This window comes from Aotus nancymaae, unplaced genomic scaffold (genome assembly GCF_030222135.1).
Source record: "Aotus nancymaae isolate 86718 unplaced genomic scaffold, 86718_ANA_hifiasm-v0.15.2.pri h1tg000016l, whole genome shotgun sequence".
Lineage (NCBI taxonomy): Eukaryota > Metazoa > Chordata > Mammalia > Primates > Aotidae > Aotus > Aotus nancymaae.
In genome coordinates this window covers 6,368,790-6,391,638 of record NW_026988428.1, presented here as the reverse complement: position 1 = coordinate 6,391,638, position 22,849 = coordinate 6,368,790, and the positions used below count along the sequence as shown (strand labels likewise).

The following is a 22,849-nucleotide window of genomic DNA, read 5'->3' as shown; positions in this document are numbered from 1 at the left end:
TCTGAATAATAAAGCCATCTCTAAAAAACCCACAGTGAGTATCATAAGCAATGGTGAGAGACTGAAATGTTTTCCTCTAAGATCAGGAATGAAACAAGTACTCCAACTTTTGCCACTTCCATTTGACATGAAACTGCAAGTTCTAGGCAGAGCTATTAGGCAAGAGTAAGGCAATGAGTTCAGCAAAGTAGCTGAATACAAAGCCAACAAACAAAAATTAGCTGCATCTCTATACACTAACAATAAATAACATGAAAAGAAAAATGAAGAAAATTATTTCATTTACAATGGTATCAAAAAGAATACTTAAAAATTAACTGAACCAAGGAGGCGAAATACTTATAAAGAGAAAACCAAAAGACACTGCTAACAGAAATTAAAGAAAATATAAATAAATGGAAACACATCCCCTGTTCATGAATTGAAAGATTTAATATTGTTGAGATATCAATACTACCCAAAATAATCTATACAATCAATGCAATTCCTATGAAAATCCCAGTATTTTGTACAGAAATAGAAAAATCCATCCTAAAATTCATATGGAATCTCAAGGGAACCCAAGTAGATGAAATAATCCTGAAGAACAAAACTAGAGAACTCATACTTCCTTATTTTAAAATGTATTACAAAGTTGTAATAATCAAAATAGTGTGACAGTGATGTAACGACTGACGTATAAGCAACTGGAATAGAATACAGAATATGAAAATAAACCCTCCCAAAAATGGTCAAATGATTTTGACAAGAGTGCCAAGATCATTCAATAAAGAAAGGGCAATGTTGTCAACAAACAGTGCTGGGAAAACTGGATATGCACATATAAAAGAATAAACTTGGACCTCTCTTTAACACTATGTGGGAAAATTTTAAATGGATCAAAGGTCTAATGTACAACCTAAAACTATAAAACTCTTAGAAGAAAAGATGGGAGAAAAGCTTCATGGCATTTGATTTGATAATAATTTCTTGGATATGATAACAAAGGTATAGGCCACAACCAAAAAAAATCCACACAAAACGAACTCCATGAAAATAAATTTTCTGCAACAAAAGTAAAAACCTACTGTTTTTACAAAAGTAAACCTCTGTTTACTTAGCAACAGAGTAAAAACCTACAGAATAGAAGAAAATATTTGCAAATCATATGTGATAAGACATTAATATCCAGATATAGAGAAAAAGTAAACAAGAAAAAAACAAAATTTTTAAATGAGCAAAATACTTGACTAGCTATTTTTCAAAAAAGAATATACAAGTGGTTAACAAGCATATTAAAAGATGCTCAACATCACTAGTCATTAGAAAGATGCTAATCAAAACTACAATGAGATACTACCTCACACCTATTAGGATGGCTACTATCAAAAAAACACCAGGAAGACATCATTAAGATGACTGACTAGAAGACCAACACTCCTCTACAAAGGCCCAAAATAACAAGTAAAATAACTGCGCTTCAGGTAGAGTTTCTAAGAGAGAACAACAGAATTCACATGAAAGGGACAAAACCCCACTCATGATTATGGAGAATTGAGATGGCAGCATAGAAAAGAAAGCAAAGCACCAAGCTGGGATTGGCTCAAAACCAAGTGAGACTCCCCACTGCGGGAGAACTCGTAGGTAGGAGTTCCTTAGGAGTCCCTAAAACCATTGTGGACATGTGTAAACCTAGCTACAGAAGAGCCCTAGAGTCCTAACAGGCCCTGAATACAATACAGGGAGCTGCTTGGAGTCCATGGTGTTACACTGCTCCAGAGAAATAACACACACTGGGTCCCCCAACCCCTGTGACCAAAGCTGCTACGCATGGCAACATTTTGAGAACAGAGCCAATGCTAGAATACATGCTCCCATGGGATTCAACAGACCTGGTATTTCCACATCTGAAGGGTCTCACCATCATTACACCCCAACCACATATAAGGCTGCAACAACACAACCTCAGCTACACAGAGCAGTAAAGTCAAAACTGCAGCAGCTGAGCCGATATAAGAGTAGACCTAAAGGAACAAGCAGTCTAGCACAGCAGAGAGGCCACCTCCAAGACCAAGGGTGCTGGTGCATGCAGTCCACAGGGTTTAAGAACTAGCTGCCAGGCACTGTCAGCAATCCCATTCTGACAACTGGTGAAGCTGAAATGCATCCCACATATCTATGGGGACCAAGGATAGGCCCATCTGACAACAGCCCCCACTGGCAACCCCACCCCACAACTGACAAAGCCACCACACCCACCACCCAAGGCCTGAGAACTGTTCCACCTAGGGTCCCCTACCAACAGCAAAGACACGAGACTCACTCTACAAAAATCCACACTATATGCCACTGAGGTACTTGTAGACAGTGCTGACAGTGATTACAGTCAAAGATATCACATGGAGACTGCATTACTGCACTCAACCAGAAACAAAGCCAAAGCACTTACCCAAACAATACTACAGGACAAACATACAAGAAAAAGTCCTCCCTTACGAAAGCTACTCCATGAAATAGAAAGAGGCAACTGTTCTACCAGATGAACCCATAACATAGGGACACAAGAAACATGAAAAAGGCCGGGCGCAGTGGTTCACATCTATAATCCCAAAACTTTGGGAGGCTAAGGTGGGTGGATCATGAGGACAGGTGTTTGAGACCAGTCTGGCCAAAACAGTGAAACCCCATCTCTACTAAAATTACAAAAAATTAGCTGGGAGTGGTGGCAGGCACCTGTAATCTCAGCCACTTGGGAGGCTGAGGCAGGAGAACTGCTTGAACCCGGGAGGTGGAGGTTATATTAAGCCGCTGCACTCCAGCCTGGGAGACTGTGCAAGACTTTGTTTCAAAAAAAAAAAAAAAAGAAAGAAACATAAAAAAGAAAACCTGACACCTCCAATGGAACCCAGTAATTCTCCAGTAATAGGCACTAAAGAAAAGGAAATCTAAGAAATGCCTGAAAAGAAATTCAAAATAACAATGTTAAGAATGTTAAGGAAACTTGGAAAGATACAAGAGAATACAGATACAAAATTCAACCAAATCAGAAAAAAATCATATGTGAATGAGAAATTTGAGATAGGTATCATAAAAAAGAACCAAAGAGAATCCTTGGAGCTGAAGAATTCCATGAACAAAATTAAAAATACATTCAATAATTTCAGTAACAGTCTAGATCAAGCAGGAAAAAGAATTTTTGAACTTTAGGACAGGTTTTTAAAAATAATCCAGTCAGACAAATAACTATAAAGAATAAAAGGAATGAAAAAAGCCTATGATACTTATGTGACACCATCAAGTGAACTCATATTCACATTATAAAAATTCTAGAAGAATAAGAAATGGGAAATGGTGTTAAAAACCTTGCAAACAAAGGCCGGGCGCGGTGGCTCAAGCCTGTAATCCCAGCACTTTGGGAGGCCGAGGCGGGTGGATCACGAGGTCAAGAGATCGAGACCATCCTGGTCAACATGGTGAAACCCCGTCTCTACTAATACAAAAAATTAGCTGGGCACGGTGGCGCGTGCCTGTAATCCCAGCTACTCAGGAGGCTGAGGCAGGAGAATTGCCTGAACCCAGGAGGCGGAGATTGCGGTGAGCCGAGATCGCGCCATTGCGCTCCAGCCTGGGTATCAAGAGCGAAACTCCGTCTCAAAAAAAAAAAAAAAAAAAAAAAAAAAAAAAAAAAACCTTGCAAACAAAATCATAATCGAAAAGTTCCCAAGTCTTAGGAGAGACATGAACATCCAAATCTAAACAGCTCAAAGACCCCAAACTGATTCAATTCAAAAAGTTCCTCTCCAATGCACACTATACTCAAATATCAAAAATCACATCAAAGAAAGAATTCTATAAACAACAAGAAAGAAGCATCAAGCCACATATAAGAAAATCCCCATGACAGAAACAGATTTCTCAAGAGCAACCTGCAGGCAAGAAGAGAACAGAATGATATACTCAAAAGTAGTGAAAGAAAAATAACTTCCATTCAAAAATACTATATCCAGCAAAACTATCCTTCAGAAATGAAGAAGAAACAAAGTCTTTCTCAGATAAGCAAAAACTGAGAGAATTCATCACCACAACTACTCAACAAGAAATTCTTAAGGGAGCCCTACAACTGAAAATGAAAAGACAATGACTAACATCATGAAAACATGCAAAAGTATAAAATTCACTAGTAGAGCAGATAAACAAATGAGAAAGAGAAAGAAATCAAACTTTGTCACTACAGAAATCCAGCAAACCACAAGGATAAACAATTAAGAGAGCAAAAAAGAAACAGAAGATGTATAATGCAACCAGAAAACAATTAACAAAATCACAAGAGTAAGTTCTCACCTACCAAGAATAACTTTGATTGTACACAGATTACATTCCCCAGTGAAAACATACAGACTGGATGAAGGAATAAAAACTCAAAGCCCAAATATATGCTGCCTACAAGAAATGCACTTCACCCATAAAGACATAGTCTGAAAGTAAAATAAAGACACTCCAGGCAAAGAGAAACCAAAAATGAATAGAAGTAACACACTTACATCAAAGACTTTAAATCAAAAACTGTGAAAAGTTTGTCACATTGCAAAAAAAAAAACTGTAAAAAAAGTTTTTAAGCTGTAAAGAGACAAAGAAGTTCTTTATACAACGATAAAAAACAATTCAGCAAGAGAATTAACGATAGTAAATATGTATGCATCAACCACCAGAGAACCTAGATATATAAAGCAAATAATATCTGCTTTATATTATTATCTAAAGAGAGAGATAGACACCAATAAAATAATAGTAGAGGACTTCAATACCCCACTCTCAGCATTAGACAGATCATCTAGAAAGAAACAAGATTTAAATTACACTATAGACCAAATGGACTTAACAGACATTTGCAAAACATTTCATCCAGTAGCTGCAGAATACTCATTCTTCTTCTTCTGTCGTCATCTTTCTTCTTTTTTTTTTTGAAACGGAGTCTTGCTCTGTCGCCCAGGTCAGAGGGCAGTGGCACAATCTCAGCTCAATGTAACCTCCACCTCTTGCGTTCTTGTGCCTCAGCCTCTTGAGCAGCCAGGATTACTGGTGCACACCACCAAGCCCAAATAATTTTTTTCTGTATTTTTAGTAGAAACAAGGTTATACCATTTTGGCCAGGCTGCTCTCAAACTCCTGACCTCAACTGATCTTCCCACCTTAGTTTCCCAAAGTGCTGGGATTACAGGTGTGAGCCACCATGCCTGGCCAGAATATTCACTCTTCTTATCAGAACATGGAACATTCCACAGGACAAACCATATGTTAGGCCACAAAACAAGTTTCAATGAATTTTTAAAAATCAAAATCATATCAATTATCTTTACTGACAGCAGTATAAAACTAGAAATCAGTAACAAGAACTTTGAAAGGTGTACAAATATATGAAAATCAAATAACATGCTCCTGAATGACCAATGAGTCAAGGAGGAAATTAAGAAATAAACTGAAAAATTTCTTGAAACAAATAAATAAAAACAAAAACACAACAAACCAAAACCTATTATAAGATGAGCATCACAAAAGTAGAATTAAGAGTGAAAGTTTATATAATAAATGCCTACATCAAAAAGTACAAAAACTTCAAATCAACAACATAATGATGTTCCCCAAGGAACTAGAAAAACAAGAACAAACAAAACCCCAAATCAGTAGAGAGAAATAAAACATGAATATCAGTACAGAAATTTACAAAAAGGAAGCTAAATAACTATAAAATATCAACAAAATAAAATGGTTTTTTGAAGAAATAAAAACGTTTATTTCTTAATTTCCTCCTTGACTCATTGGTCATTCAGGAGCATGTTATTTGATTTTCATGTATTTGTACACTAACTAACATTAGCTAGACTAACTAAAAGTGAGAAGACCCTAATAAATAAAATCAAAAATGACAAAGCAGACATTACAGCTGATGCCACAGAAATACTAAAGATCATTAGAGACTATTATGAGCAACTTCAGGACAACAAATTAGAAAACCCAGAGAAAATGGATAAATTGCTAAACACACAAACCTATCAAGATTGAACCAGAGGGAAATACAAAACCTGAACAGACCAATAATAACAAGACTATATCATCAATAAAAAGTCTCCCAAGAAAGAAAAGCCCAGGATCTGATAGCTTCACTGATGAATTTTACCAAACTTTTTAAAAAGAACTAATACTAATTCTTCTCAAACTATTTCAAAAAACTGAAAGGGAAAGAATTTTTCCAAACTCATTCTACAAGGCCAGCATTACCCTGATACCAAAACCAGACAAGAACACAACAAAAAAAGAACACTATGGCCAGCATCTGAAAAATATAGATACAAAAACCCTCAATAAAACACTAGCAAACCAAATCCAACAACACATTAAAAAGATTATTCACCAAAATCAAGTTGAATTTATCACAGGTATGCAAGGATGGTTCAACATATGCAAATCAAATATGACACATCATATCAACTGAATGAAGAAAAAAATGATCATTTCAATACATGCAGAAAAAGCATTTGATAAAAATTCAGCTTTCCTTCAGGACAAAACCTTTAAAATATATTAGGTATAGAAGAAACATACCTCAATACGATGAATATAATATATGACAGACTCACAACTAACATACTGAACAAAAAAAGTTAAAGGTTTTCCTCAAAGAACTGGAACAGTACAATGATGCCCATACTCATCAATCTTATTCAACACAGCACTGGAAATAGTCAAAGCAATTAGGCACAAGAGAGAAATAAGTGACTTCCAAATAAAAAAGGAGGAAGTCAAAACTGTCCACTTGCAGATGACATTATCTTAAATATAGAAAAACCTAAAAATTTCATCAAAAAACTCTTAGAACTTGTAATTCATTAGTGTTTCATGATAAAAAGAAAAAAAACTCAACATACAAAAATCAGTAGCATTTCTACATACTTAACAAACTGGAAAAGAAAGCAATCCCCTTTATAATAATTGTAAAAAATAAAATACCTATGAATAAATTTAACCAAGGGGGTAAAAGATCTCTACAAGAAAACTATAAAACACTGATTAAAGAAACTGAAGATACCAAAAAATGAAATCTCATGTTTATGGATTGGGAGATTAATATTGTTTTTTTTTTTTTTTTTTAATGGGGTTTCACCATGATGGCCAGGCTGGTCTTGAACTCCTGACCTCAGGTTATCCACCCACCTTGGCCTCCCAAAGTGCTTGGATTACAGGCGTGAGCCACCATGCCCGGCCAGATTAATATTGTTAATGTGAGCCGGGCACGGTGGCTCACGCCTGTAATCCCAGCACTTTGGGAGGCCGAGGCGGGTGGATCACGAGGTCAAGAGATCGAGACCATCCTGGTCAACATGGTGAAACCCCGTCTCTACTAAAAATACAAAAAATTAGCTGGGCACGGTGGCGCGTGCCTGTAATCCCAGCTACTCAGGAGGCTGAGGCAGGAGAATTGCCTGAACCCAGGAGGTGGAGGTTGCGGTGAGCTGAGATCGCACCATTGCACTCCAGCCTGGGTAACGAGAGCGAAACTCCGTCTCAACAAAAAAAAAAAAAAAAAAAAAAAAAAATTGTTAACATGACCATACTACCAAAAGTGATCTACAGATTGAATGCAATTTCTTTCACATTACCAATGAATTTCTTCACAGAAAAATTTTTTAAAAATCTTAAAATCTGCATGGAGCCACAAGACTCCAAAGAGTCAAAGCAATCTTGTGTAAAAAGAATAAAACTCGAGGTATCTATCACACTATCTGACTTCAAAATATGCTACAAAGCTACAGTAACCAAAACACCACAGTACTAGCATAAAAACAGATACACAGACCAACGAAACAAAATAGAGAAGCCAAAAATAATTTCACGTATTTACAGATAACTGATTTTCAACAAAAGCACCAAGAAAATACATGAGGGAAAGGACAGCCTCTTCAGTAAATGGTTCTGGGAAAACTGCATATCTAAATGCAGAATAATAAAACTGGGTCCATCTCTCATCATATACAAAAATCAAAGACTTAAATATTAGACCCCAAATTATGAAATGACTACAAGAAAACACAGGGGAAAGATTTTAGGACACTGTCCTGGGTGAAGATTTTACCGGTAAGACCTCAATAACACAGGCAACAAGTTGGGCATGGTAGCACATGCCTATAGTCCCAGCTACTTGGGAAGCTGAGGCAAGAGGATCACCTGAGTCCAGAAATTCTGTACTGTAGGTGCTATAGTGTGCTATTCCAACTGAGCATCCACACTAAGTTTAGCATCAGGATGATGACCTCCCAGGAGTAGAAGACCACCAGAATGCCTAAGGAGGAGTAACGTGACCGAGATCAGATATGAAGTGGGTCAAAACTCTATGTAGAACAACAGTAGCATTGCACCTGTGAATACCCACTGCAATCCAGCCTGGGCAACACAGCAAAACCCCATCCCTTATATAAATACAACAACAAAATAAATAAAACAACTATAACAACAAAAACACAGGCAACAAAAGCAAACATAGACAAATGAGACTGTATCAAATCAGTTTCTGCTCAAAAAAGCAAACAATACACAGAGTAAAGAGACAACCTATACAATGGAAGAAAATATTAATACCTACACCTGCAAACTTTTTTTTTTTTGAGATGGAGTTTCACTCTTTTTTTTGCCCACACTGGAGTGCAATGGTCTTGGCTCACAGCAACTGCAGCCTCCCAGGTTCAAGCGATTCTCCTGTCTCAGCAGCCTGTGTAGCCACCAGGCCTAGCTAATTTTGTATTGTTAGCAAAAACAGGGTTTCACCATGTTGATCAGGCTGGTCTTGGACTCCTGACCTCAGATGACCTCCCAAAGTGCTAGGATTACAGGCATGAGCCACCATGCCCGGCCCATCTGCAAACTATTCATCTGACAAGGGATTAACATTTAGAATAAACAAGAAACTCAAACAACTCAACAGTAAAAAGCCCGAAATAATTCCATTTAAAAATGAGCAAAGGATCTGAATGGATTTATGAAAAATTGTTCAACATAACTATTCCTCAGGGAAATGCAAATTAAACGACAATGAGATTTCCTCTCACCAGCTAGAATGCCTACTGTCAAAAAGATATAACAAATGTTGTCAAGAATGAGAATAGGGACTCTAACACACTGTTAGTGGGGATGTAAATTAGTATAGCCATTAAGAAAAATAGTATGGAGGCTCCGCAAGAAAACTAAAAACAGGCCAAGTGCAGTGGATTACGCTTGTCATCTCAGCACTTTGGGAGGTCAAGGCAGGCAGATCACTTGAGGTCAAGAGTTGGAGACCAGCCTGGCCAACGCAGTGAAACCCCATCTCTACTAAAAAAAGAAAGAAAAAAACAACAATTAGCTGGGCATGGTAGCACACACCTGTAATCCTAGCTACTCAGGAGGCTGAAGCAAGAGAATCACTTGAACCTGGGAGGCAGAGGTTACAGTGAGCCGAGATCATACCACTGCACTCCAGCCTGGGTGACAGAGTGAGACGCTGTCTCAAAAAAACTTAACTAAAACAGAACTACCACAGGACGCAGCAATTTCCAGGAGTATACATCCAAAACAAAGGAAATCAGTATGTCAAATTGATATCTGCACTCCTATGTTTACTGCAGAACTATTCAAAATAACCAAGATATGGAATCAACCTACGTGCCTATCAACAGATGGATGGATAAAGAAAATGTGGCATGTATAAATAATGGAATACTATTCAGCTATAAAAAAGGATGAAATCCTGTCATCCATGGCAACATGGACAAGTATGGGAGAACAGTATGTTAGTCAGGTACACAAAAATATATAGTGCATGTTCTCACTCATGTGGGAGCTAAAAAAAGTTTATTTCATAGAACTACAGAGTAGAATAGTGGTTACTAGTGAGGAGGGAAGACAGAAGTTGGTTAACAAATACAAAATTACTGTTGGATAGGAAGAATAATTTCTGGTGTTCTATAGCACTGTAGGCTGACTATAGTTAGCACTAATTTATTGTATATTTTCAAATAGCTAGAAGAGACAGTTTTGAATGTTCCCAAATGAAAGAACACTTTAAATGTTTGAGGTGATGGATATGCTAACTACCCTGATTTGATCATTAAACAATGTATACATGAATCAAAATATCACACTGTACCCTGTAAACACATACAATTGAGTGTCAATTTTTTTAAAACATGAAGTAAGTATTGGTGAAGATATGGAGAAATTAGTAGTCTTGTACATTTTTGGTGGGAATTTAAAATGGTGCAGCCACTGTAGAAAACAGAATGGCAGTTCCTAAAAAAATTAAAAACAGATTTACGATATAATCCAGTAATTCCTCTGGATATAAATCCAAAATAACTGAAACCAAGGCCCTGTGGGGATGTTTGTACACACATGTTCATAACAGCATTATTACTAGCTAAATGTGGAGGCAATCCAGGTGTCCGTGAACAAATGGATAAATATAATATATATATATATATACAGTGAAATATTACTCAGCCTTGGAAAGTAATGAACATTAGGTCAGGCACAGTGGCTCACACCTGTAATCCCAGCATTTTGGGAGGCTAAGGCAGGCAGATCACCTGAGGTCAGGGGTTCAAGACCAGCCTGGCCAACATGGTGAAACCGCATCTCTACTAGTGGCACCTTTAATCCCAACTACTTGGGAGGCAGAGGTTGCAGTGAGCTGAGAAGGCACCACTGCACTCCAGCCTGGTGACAGCAAGGCTCACTCTAAAACAACAAAAAAAGTAATGACATCATGCTAAGTAAAATGACCCAGTCAAAAAAAAAAGACACCATGCTGAGTAAAATAACCCAGTCAAAAAAAAAAAAAAAAGATAAATACTGTTTGATTCCACTTACAAAGGTACGTAAAGTAGTCAAAAATCATAAAAGACAGAAAGTGATATGGTGATTGTCAGGGGCTGAGAGGATGTGGAGTTACTATTTAATGGGTACAGAGTTTTAGTTTTACAAGGTGAAAAGAACTCTGAAGATGGATGGTAATGATGGTTCCACATTATGACTGTATTCAATACCACTGAATTGTGCACTTAAAAACAGTTAAGATGGTGAATTTTATTTTTATATATTTTTTATCAATTTTTAAAAATCGAGAAAAAAATTAATGAAATCCCAATAAAATTACCAACAAACGTTTTTATGGAACTAGACATTAATATTCAAGTTGATATGAAAAAGCAAACATACAATAATAGGAAAATACTGAAAGATAAAAACTATAAGAACCAAGCAGCACAACTGGACATTAAAGCACACTATATGGCTCTATAATTAAAATATTGTAATAATGGTACAGGCGCCTAAAGCCCAACTACTTGGGAGCCTGAAATGGGAGAACTGTTTGAGCTCAGGAGTTCAATGTTACAGTGAGCCATGATCATACATTCTAGCCTGGGCGACAGAGAAAGACCCTGTCTCTAAATAAAAATTAAAGCAAAATTATTTTTTAAAAATTGTAAAATGGAACATGAACAGACAACCAGATCAGTGAAACAGAACAGAAAGCCCAGAAATATACCGAAGTATATATGGAAATTTAAAATACGATAAAAGTATTATCACGAATCACTAGGGCAAAAACAGGTTTTTAATAAAAGCGTGGGACAATCAATTAGCCGTTTAGAAAAAACAAATCCATACCTCACAGCATACAAAGAATACACGTCAAACAGATCAGAGAACTAAATGTAAAAAATGAAACCATACAAGCAAAAAGAAGTGAATTCCTCTTTAACCTCAGTTCAGGGAGAGACTACTAACTCTGACTTAATACCCAGAGGCAATAGCAGATTAAATTTGATTACATAATAAAAATTTTTGCACGGCAAAAAAATAACAGAAGCAAAGTTAGAAGACTGCTGACACACTCTGGGAGAAAATATCTGTGGCATAATCCTAATATATAAAGAACTCCTAAAAAGCAAGGTCATTTAATAAATTTTTTAAGCAAGGGAAGAAAAGCCTAAGGAACCAAGTACAGTAGGGAAAGAGAAGAAAAAATAATTCATCCAAAAAAAGATATTAAAATGACCCTTAAACACATGAAACATTGTTCAACCTCATTTATGAGAAATGCAAATTAAACTACACTAAGATGTAAAGTGGTACAATTCTCTTGGATGGAAATTTGACAATATGTAACAAAACTGCCTATGAATTTATCTTTTGACCAACCTATTTCAGGAATTCACCCTCCAGATACACCTCCAGAAAATGAAAATATTTACATGTACAACATTACTGATTGCATCACTAGTTGTAATCACAAAATATTGGAGGCCAGGCTCAGTGGCTCAACACCTATAATCCCAGTACTTTGCTCTCTGCCAAGGTGGGCAGATCACCTGAGTCCAGGAGTTTGACACCAGCCTGGCCAACACACTGAACCCCATCTCTACTAAAAATACAAAAATCAGTTGGTCATGGTTGCACATGCCTGTAATCCCAGCTACTCGGGAGGCAAGAGAATTGCTTGAATCCTGGAGGCAGAGGTTACAGTGAGCCAAGATTGCCCCACTGCCCTCTAGTCTGGGTGACAGAGTGAGACTTTGTCTCAAAAAAAAAAAAAAAAAGATATTCCCAAAATACTGGAAACTAAACACTTAAATATAGGAGAGTGTTTCACTAAACACTAATAGATACACACACACAGTGGAATGTTATGCAGCCATAAAAAATAATGAGGTTAATCTCTATGAACTAATCTGAAGCAGTTTCCACGGTACACTGATAAGAAATTAGGAAAAATACCAGCCAGGCCCAGTGGCTCACGTCTGTAATCCCAGCACTTTGGGAGGCCAAGGCAGGCAGATCATGAGACCAGGAGTTTGAGACCAGTCTGGCCAACATAGTGATACCCATCCCTACTAAAAATACAAAAAAATTAGCCGAGTATGGTGGTGTGCACCTATAGTCTCAGCTACTCTGGAGGCTGAAGCAGGAGAATCACATGCAGGGGAGAGGCGGCGGTTGCAGAGAGCAGAAGTTTGCAGTGAGCCAAGATCACGCCACTGTGCTCCAGCCTGGGTGACAGTGTGAGACTCCCTCTCAAAAAAAAGAAAGAAGAAAAAATACAATGACATCTGACATTTGTGATGAAAAAAACAAACAAACAAACAAACAAAAAACCCAGAAACTAATGAGATTAATCTCACATAGGGGCAGAACAGATGAGAAAAGATGAGGGAATGGGAACAGGATAGAGTAGATGTGGGAAGTGGCACGTTTTTAGATTTTTTTTTTTTTGGTACATTATAGTCTGTCCTTTATAACCATGTAGATATTTCAAATGCTCAATATATTAATAAATAAAACAAACAAGGATGAGGTATGGACTCAAAATGGAATAGAACAGAAAGAATAAACCTGCTTATAAGAGAATAACAAACCACATTAAAGGAGAATTCGAGAAAAATCCTAAGTAACTTTGGAAAACAGTATTTTAACTATACACTCTAAGGGTAAAGACAAAAAGAACTATACACAAATATTACACGTAAGGTAATAATAGGTTTGCTTTTCACTGAGTAATAAGTTAGCAATTCCAAAACAACTTTGTATTCTAGGACTAAGGAAATAAGCAAATACAGTATGAATAATGAATGCTAGTTTTCTGTCAAAAGAATTGCAAGTATGAAAAGAGGAAGGCCAGAATGAACTCCATGGTGCTGGAACAGAACTGGAAATACCAATGTAAACTCAAGATTATTAATATAGAGAGAAAAATAAAGAAATAGATATAAATTGTACCTTTTAGCTCACTCAGTTCACTGGGAGGACCTAGAAGCAATGACTCTCTAGTACCAATAAGCATATCTAGAGCTGAGATTTTGGTTTCTAAATACCATTCTCCAATTAAAAAGGAATCAAAGCACCTCAGATAAATGATTAATTCCAGGGTTAGGGCAGTGAAAATGAAAGAGAACCATAGAATGGAACATCCTGTAATGACAGAAAAATGTCTCAATAAACGGTGGGATTATGTCAAAAGGACATGGGATTCAACTTGAAAGATCTTCGAATAGCCAAATCTGAGAAAAGCTGAGCAATAAAATAAATAAGAAAATATTATAATCTATAGAAAAAACAAGAATGTATAAATCCATAATGATATAAATACAACATTTAGAGGAAAAGGGAAGGTTCTTCCTTTCAGGAGAATTTCAACTAATAAATGAGGAAAGAAAATAGAAAGATCATCATTTGGCAAATGCTAGAGTAATAATTGTTCCAGGTAAGAATTATCAGTGGATACTAACATTAATGGAAGAATGTATAAAGGGAAAATATGATGAGAATATTTACAGAATCTCGAAATATATGGGCAGCCACAAGATAACTACATATTATAAAGGGGAAAAAAAAGTAGTAGTTTTATTGGGGAAAAATCTGGCAAATACTAACTTAACCAAGTGACCAAGTTTAAAATCTCCAGTTAAGGGACCAAATCATGAACCTCCTGATATGATGCACTGAGGACACATGACTTCAGTGTTTTGCTAAAAATGCATAACCTGAATTTAATCATGAAAAATGCAATATAAAACCAAATTGAGAGAAGATATACAAAATACTGACAAGTATTCATATGTTCCAGATTAAAAGTAACTAAACGCAATGTGTGATCCTGGATTGGGTTTTAGATCAGAAAAATAACATCAGTGTGACAACTAGTAAAATCTGAATACAGTTAATAGGTTTTATAGTAGTAATGTCTGATTTCCTGACTAGATTCATGTTAATTTCTTTTTGTTTGTTTGGTTTTTTTTTTTTTGAGACATAGTCTCACTCTGTTGCCCAGGCTGGAGTGCAGTGGCGCGGTTCTCAGCTCACCGAAACGTCCACCACGCAGGTTCAAGCAATTCTCCTGCCTCAGCCTACCCAGTAGCTAGGATTACAGGTACCCACTACCATGCCCAGCTAATTTTTTATATTTTTAGTAGAGACAGGGTTTCACCATGTTGGTCAGGCTGGTCTTGAACTCCTGACCTCGTGACCTACCTACCTGCCTCGCCTCCCAAAGTGCTGGGATTACACACATGAGCTATCATGCCCAGCCTCATGTTAATTTCTTATCTTACTATAATATGGTTACATAACATATTCGTATTTGAGAGATCAGGGTGAAGGGCACATGGGAATTCTTTGAACTACTTGTACATCATTGTGTTAACTCTGACATTATTTCAACATGAAAAATTTTAAATTTATATGCTATATAACCTAATACTCTGAAGTTCCTTCCTGGTGATCTCTTCTGCCATCTGTGAAGCTTGCAATTTCTCTTCATACTGATCTTTTTCAGATTGCCTCCAGACATCATGTTCCACTTTTATTTTCTCCAAATCTGCTAATTTGTTCTCTAGTTCTAACCTAAAACAACAGATCACAATTATGTTACAAGAACTATAATAAAGATGATAAGACAGCAAAATGTTTTCAGCTGCAAGGATATTTAAGTCAAACTAAGGTAATTAAGTACTTACTTTTCATCTTGTAATACCACAAGTTTTTGATAACCTTCTTCTTTGGCAGCTTGTACTTTACGTATTAATTCACGATCCTTTTCTACTAAAAGCACTTTGTGGTGTTCAACAGTTGCTCTGAGAATTTCATTGTCTGACTGTAGTCCTAGTGTTTTTTAAGGAGAAAAACGTACTGCAGTCAATGTTATTAAGATGAAAAATCACATTTAATAGCAAGTGTTCATAAGCTGGTAAGACAACTAAAAGAATGTAGGAAGTCTCTATGAAAATATGTTTTTACCAATCCTCACATCATAAATAAACTCTCTTAAAATAAGAATGAAACAGACTAAAACTCAGAGCTAATTTTCTGGTCACGAATTTAGTGCATACAAAAAAAACTAATTCAGTTTTGTAGTTCCAGCTACAAAAACTTTAATTAAAGGTTATATACATTTACTCATTTGAACATTGAGAGTTGAGATCAACCTGGATAACCAGAGGTTTACTTACTTCACCTCTAAAGGGGTTCTGTGACCTAAGCCTCTAAGACAGCATCATAACAAAGCTGGCCGATAGCAGAGTGAATTAAACCACAAAACCGTTCAAAACCTATTGATTCTAGCAGAATTGTTAGATTTCTAGCAGAAGTATAAATAACATGGATACTTTCAAGTTTGAACAATGAATTCAGAAATCTTTGTGATGAAATGGCAAGTACTTTGCAGAGGTAATAACTAAAACAAATTCACATCAAAGTGGAGCATTCTTTAAGTTCCTAAAAAAATTTTACTCCCTAACTCTATGGAAATCCATGAGTCAACAAATAGAAATTAATAATTGGAAAAAATCATTCATAGCAGCCAGTTACGGTGTTAGCACCTGTAGTTCCAGCTACTGAGGAGGCTTAAGCAGGAGGATCATTTGAGCCCAGGAGTTCAAGGCTAGCCTGGGCAACATGGTGAGACCCTGTTTCAAAACATAAAAGGCATTCATCATAAACTGCCTGAAATGAGGTCAACTACAGACCAACTCAACCACAGCTAAAGAGGAAGCCTGATGAGATGGATGTTCTAGGATTAAACTGAAACTTAAAAACAAGCCTACTCTGCACTAGGCTACAGTAAAAGGCCTAGGGTCTACATCAAAAAAAATTTTAACTGAAAAAAATTAAGCCTGGAACTCGATTATCTTCCTTGCATTCTCTAGACTTAAAATGTCTGGGGACTATTAACTACACAATAAATAGATTTAAAATTTATAAACCAGGAAGTATGGCATTCCATTTACAAAGTTCACTTATATATCCAATACCTATGATATAAACATAAGATTGATTTTATAAAGGTTATATATTACAATGAGCAAAACACTCAACACACAATAAAAAAACATTTCATATGTGCTCCAAGATTAAAAATGAATTAAGTGAAAATCTGGAAATAAAAATTCAGTTTCAACTATTTTAATAATGTGAGTTCATATCGGAGAATCAGCAGCAGCATGGGAAATCATGTATTACCATCCAGTTCACTTTGAATCTTATTCCTTTCTTTTTCTAGCTCACTCTTAGCTCTTGCTGCCTCCAGTTTGATGTCTGTTATTTCTAGTTTGTTTGAATGTTTAAGTTCTTTTACCTGTTGATAATTAAAAATTAAAATTACTATTGGTCATTTTCTTGCCATTCAATACTTACCCAAAAACATAAGTAGAAATGAGAAAACGCTTTGGTAGTAAAGTAGAGTCTTAGTACCTTCCAAGAAGAAAAAAGTGTCAGTGCCTAGAATAGGACTTCATATAAGGAGACATCAAGAAAACACTTTCCTAACAGAACCAAGGCATTTCTTTATGAATATCTGTGTATGATCCTCTGGCTTAATCTTGCCTTAAAGACTTAATTAAAGTATCTAAAATCAAATGCTCAATGACTGGGAAATCTGCAGAGAAAAAAAAAAAAAACCCAAATCTTTTCAAATTTTTTAATTTAAGTTTTTTTTTTGAGTCGGAGTCTCACTCTGTCACCAGGCTGGAGTGCAGTGGCGTGATCTTGGCTCACTGCAATCTCTGCCTCCTAGGTTCAAGTGGTTCTCCTGCCTCAGCCTAAGCCCAAGTTGCTGGGATTACAGGCACACACCACCACACCTGGCTAATATTTGTATTTTTAGTAGAGACAGGGTTTCACCATGTTGGCCAGGATGGTCTCGATCTCCTGACCTTGTGATCCCCCTGCCTCAGCCTCCCAAAGTGCTGGGATTACAGGTGTGAGTCACCAGGCCCGGCCAATTTTTTAAAATTTTTAAAAGACAGGGTCTCACTATGTCAACCAGGCTGGAGTGTAGTGGCATAATCATAGCTCACTTTAACTTCAAATTCCTGGGCTCAGGTGATCCTCTCTCCTCAGCATTCCAAGTAGCTCTCAGGACTAAAGGTGCATACCACTACACTCAGATAATTCTTCAATTTTTTTTGTAGAGATGGGGTCTTGCTATGCTAATCACACTGACCTAAAACTGTGGTCTCAAGTAATCCTCCTGACTTGGCCTCCCAAAGTGCTAGGATTACAGGTGTGATCCATGGTACTTGGCCTGAAACCTTCCTTTAAAAAAGTGTCCACAGCTGACACAGTAACCTGCACCTAAACTCCCAGCTACTAAAGAGGCTGCAGCAGATGGAGTGTTTGAGGCCTGGTGGTGGAGACCAGCCTGGGCAACACAGTGAGACCCTTTCTCTAAAAAAATTTTAAAAATTATCCAGACATGACATGCCCCTTAGTCCCAGCCACTGGGGAGATTGAGGTAAGAGATCACTTGAGCCTAGGGGTTTGAGGCTACAGTGAACTATGATTATGCCAGCGTACTCCAGCCTGGGTGACAGAGTGAGACCCTGTCTCTAAAACAATTAAAATTAAATTTAAGAATAAAAAATGTGTTGGGGACAAAGAAGGCACTCTAGGTAGAAGAAACAGCATAAAAAATGTTATTATATGTATAACATCACATGGTCTGCTCTTAAAACAAGCTATGTATTACACGTAGAGCACCAGAAGATATGAAATCTGTGGAGGAATGGCAGGAAACAAACTTTACATGCCATATAAAAGGGTTGTTTTTCATGTTAGCTGTTAAAGGTGGCACAATTAACTTTAATGCAAATGTGTTGGCTTAAGAAACTAAAGGTAAATAAATCAATTAAGAGGCAAGGAATGAATAAAGGAAAAGGAAGAATCAACTGAATCTGGTGACAAAATAGTGTTATGTGTACAGATATGTGTCTGTGTGTGCATGTGCACAACATTCATTTTCCACAGCCCTTCTCTTTGGTAAGGAGCTTCTAAAATTAGATATACTCATATAAAAGGATTTACTCAAACATAAAAGTTAGATTAACCTGTTTTCTATCATCTGAATATATAAAACTATGGAATCTATAAATATATACAACTCAAATATAGAAAATGTGAAATGGTAGAAACAGAAAAGTAAAAGAATTTACTCAGAGTCCAATAAAACCCCATAAAAACTGGAGTTGGGAGTTAGACACAAATCAAAAAGAGGTCCTAAAGCCAAAGAGGGCAAGGACAAGAAAGAGAAGTGTCTAAGAGAAGAGACTCCATCAATAAAAGGTCCTGAAAATGTTTCAAGAAACAGTTTCATGCAAAATCCTCATTTAAAGGAAATAAACAGAAAAATGAGTACTGCCTTTGTACTTCTAACTACAGTAAGACATCACTCCAAATTAACTCATAGATTTTTAAATGACCGTACATAAAATGGCGACCTTGTGCTGACATTATTTTGCATTTTTATTTTATTATTAAATTTTTTTTTTTGAGATGGAGTCTCACTCTGTTGCCCAGGCTGGAGGGCAGTGCGCGATCTCGGTCCACTGCAACCTCCGCCCCCCAGATTCAAGCAGTTCTCTGCCTCAGCCTCCGGAGTAGCTGGGATTACAGGTGCCTGCCGTAACACCTGGCTAAGTTTTTGTATTTTTAGTAGAGATGGGGTTTCACCCTCTTGGCCAGGCTGCTCTTGAACTCCTGACCTCGTGATCTACCTGCCTCAGCCTCCCAAAGTGCTGGGATTACAGGCATGAGCCACCGAGCCCAGACTGCATTTTTAATTCCCCTTTGGATGTAATTTTCTGTAAAAACAAATATTATAAAATGATGTTTAACTACATGAAAGCAGCTGAGAATTTATTTTAATACCTAAACTTTCTGTAGGTTGAGTTTTACTACATTCTGATTTCATGGACAGAGAGAATTCAAATTATAAATACCATGAAATTTTAAAGAAATACAAAGAAAATGCAATCACTATGACAAATGTAATTATAACCTGCTATTATATACTAACTGAAAAAATTAAGAATGACACAGCATTTCATTAACAAACATACTATAGCTGTATGAGGTAGAAACTTAGAGCCATCTTATGTCATAGGAAATTGATTCGTCTCATGGTAATTCCAAGAGCTACAAAAATTTATTTCTTATTCATTCTACCCTAAGATTTATTGAAATGAGAAGACATTTTTCACTAAACTATAATTATTGAAAATGAAAGAACACCGGATAGGAAGTCAAGCAACAAGTGAGGTCTGTCTTCAGGCCTACTTTTGCTGTTAAACTAGTGGTACATGCTCAAGCAATTTACCTGTCCTCTCTGCATTATAATTTACTCATTTATGGATCTTAAGTTTTTCTTTATTGCCTTATTTCTATATCCTAACATTATCAGTGCACTTATACAAGCACGGTTAACTTCCTAAAAATACATGAAATGGAATGTTATTTACTTAAAATAATGTATGAAAATTTATTACCTAGTAATGACAAATAATAGCACTTTTCTATAGTAAACTAAACAAAATTACAGTTACAATGCAGTTTCTTTCTGCCTCTAGATCCCTGGTTCTTATTCTTCTTTGGATCAAATTCCAAATCCTAGGAAAATTAGGAATCTTTTTTTAAACAAAAATGCTCCTGTTAAAATGTTACATAAAATTTCAAGTGATTCATGGTCTTCTGAAGCTCCACTGGACCAAGTCACCCTGTTCTTCACAAAATGTTTGCCATGTAGATTCTGGCCTTTATATTGTGAATTTGCTTTATGTTTTTGACAGAATGTAAGTATTCAGATATTACTACTAACAAAACTTTAATAAATGTCAAAAATGGCAATACCGGGCACTTTATAGGGGGTATCACATACTCACAGAAAGACACACAAGAACACTGTATATATAAGCAAGAAATGGAAATATAGTTGAAAATATAAATTACCTAAGCAGCTCTGGATACAGATTACAAAGCGACAGTATTTAAATCCTCATCTTTTTCTAAGTTCTAAGACGTTAGTACCTCATTAACAGGTAAATAAAGATAACTTTATTGGATGGCTTCCTTAAAACTATCTTTTATTGGCATTCTAAAGATGAAAAATCTTATGAGGTAACTAGAAAAATTTATCTCACTGAATGTGAAATCTCTTTAAGGTCATCATTTTCAAGCCATCTTTGGTAATACCTTTTAATCCAAGTCATTGATACACTGATAGAACTTTGTTCTAAAATCTGACATTTACAAATTTGAATAATTTAGACAAACACACCCCAGGTGTTCCTTTGCACTGCAAACAACCATTTGCTAGAATTGCAAAATGTTGATAAAAATTTCAAGTTGCAAAGAAAACTGTGGCAGTCATGTTTGAAATATTAAAATTTACCCTTCTAATGGAATCTTTACATGTAAGACTTCAAATGAAACTTGGTTTCTCTACAGTTGAAGGACGGTATTTAATACTCCATTTATATGCAAAATAATGCAAGTGTGCCTTAACAAAGACAGGCAACTCTTGGCAATGTATGTTAATAAACAAGCACAGAGAAATAAATAATACTATACCAGACTGCTGTTCTTTCTTCAGTAGAGTAGGAGAAATCACCTATGCTCTAACTCCAAAAGGAAAGATTAATAGAGAAGAGTATATATATGAAAAAAACAAAAAAAATCAGGGTCAGCACACAGGTGAGCCAGGGAGCTCAGGTAAAATGTACTGCATGAAAAGTATTAGACTTGGTGACCCCCAAGAGACAAACCACAGTAGAAGCTAGCATATCCGATGTCCTATTGCTACATCTGTGGTTCCAATTATTCCAGCAGTGTAGTCTGGCAACTCAGGTCAAGAACAATGTACTGCAAATACCAGGTACTCAATATTATTTTACAAAATTGAAGCTAATTTATACTGGAATTAGAAGAAAAGCATGAAAACTCCCTGTATCCCTAAATTTAATTATTTGTGTTTTGTATCTATTTTTTGTATCCTCTGTAATTATAAGCATTCAATGTATATCTGTTGAATATATAATCTACTTACAGTTAATCAGGAGGCAATCAAATTATTTCCTAGCAGTTCTTACACTGTCTTCGTAGGCTAAAAGGTTTCTTAGAGATATAAGGAAATTGGATCCTAATGATATTAGGTAACTTGCCTAAGGTTACACACAGTTATTGAGACAGTGGGATATAGACTAGTCAATGGACTAAAAATTCTGTATTCTTTATGTTATAATATTTTCTTATTTAAGGATATCACTAGTGTATAATCACTGCAATTATCATTTTCATCATCAGCTACATTTAATTTTTGCCACAACTCTATAAGGTAAGTATTAGTCCCATTTTATAGACAAAGACACTGAAGTTTCAGAGAGATGGTGAACTGCCCAAGGTCACAGAGCTTTATTAAGGGAAAAATCAGAATTTGAATACAATCTGTTAAGGAGAATATAAATGTAGATTATGCTGCTACTACTAATTTATTCATTGAAGAAATTATTTATTCATTTATTTATTTTTTTATTTTTTCAGACAGAGTCTCACTCTGTCGCCAGGCGCCAGGCTGGAGTGCAGTGGCACAATCTCGGCTCACTGCAACCTCCGCCTCCCAGATTCAAGCAATTCTCCTGCCTCAGCCTCCCGAGTAGCTGGGACTACAGGTGCACGCCACCACGCCCAGCTAATTTTTCTATTTTTTAGTAGAGACAGGGTTTCACCATGTTGGCCAGGATGGTCTCGATCTCTTGACCTTGTGATCTGCCCATCTCAGCCTCCCAAAGTGCTAGAATTACAGGCTTGAGCCACCGGAAGAAATATTTATTGAGTACCTACTATGTGCCAGCACTGTTCTAGAAGCTGGAAAAACAGTAGTGATGAAAACAATGTCCCTGTTCTCTTGGAGCTTATACTGAGTTGGTGGGAAAGAAGAGACCAAAAGAAGAAAGACCAAATAACTGTATCAGATAGTATCGAGGATTGATAGCTATGAAGAAAAAGCAGGTAAGGA

General features: G+C 36.4%; 1 protein-coding gene across 7 annotated transcripts in view; it reads right to left on the bottom strand.

Moving 5' to 3' along the window:
* Positions 1-22,849, bottom strand: part of CEP83 (centrosomal protein 83) — a 209,690-nt gene that overhangs the window by 88,048 nt on the left and 98,793 nt on the right. For all 7 annotated transcript variants that reach the window (XM_021675614.2, XM_021675611.2, XM_064376883.1 and 4 more), the window contains 3 exons: positions 17,023-17,137; positions 15,522-15,666; positions 15,259-15,408 (listed from right to left, as the gene is read on the bottom strand). In XM_021675614.2, the coding sequence (XP_021531289.1) occupies positions 15,259-15,408; positions 15,522-15,666; positions 17,023-17,137 (410 nt within the window). The remainder of the gene's footprint in view (positions 1-15,258; positions 15,409-15,521; positions 15,667-17,022; positions 17,138-22,849) is intronic.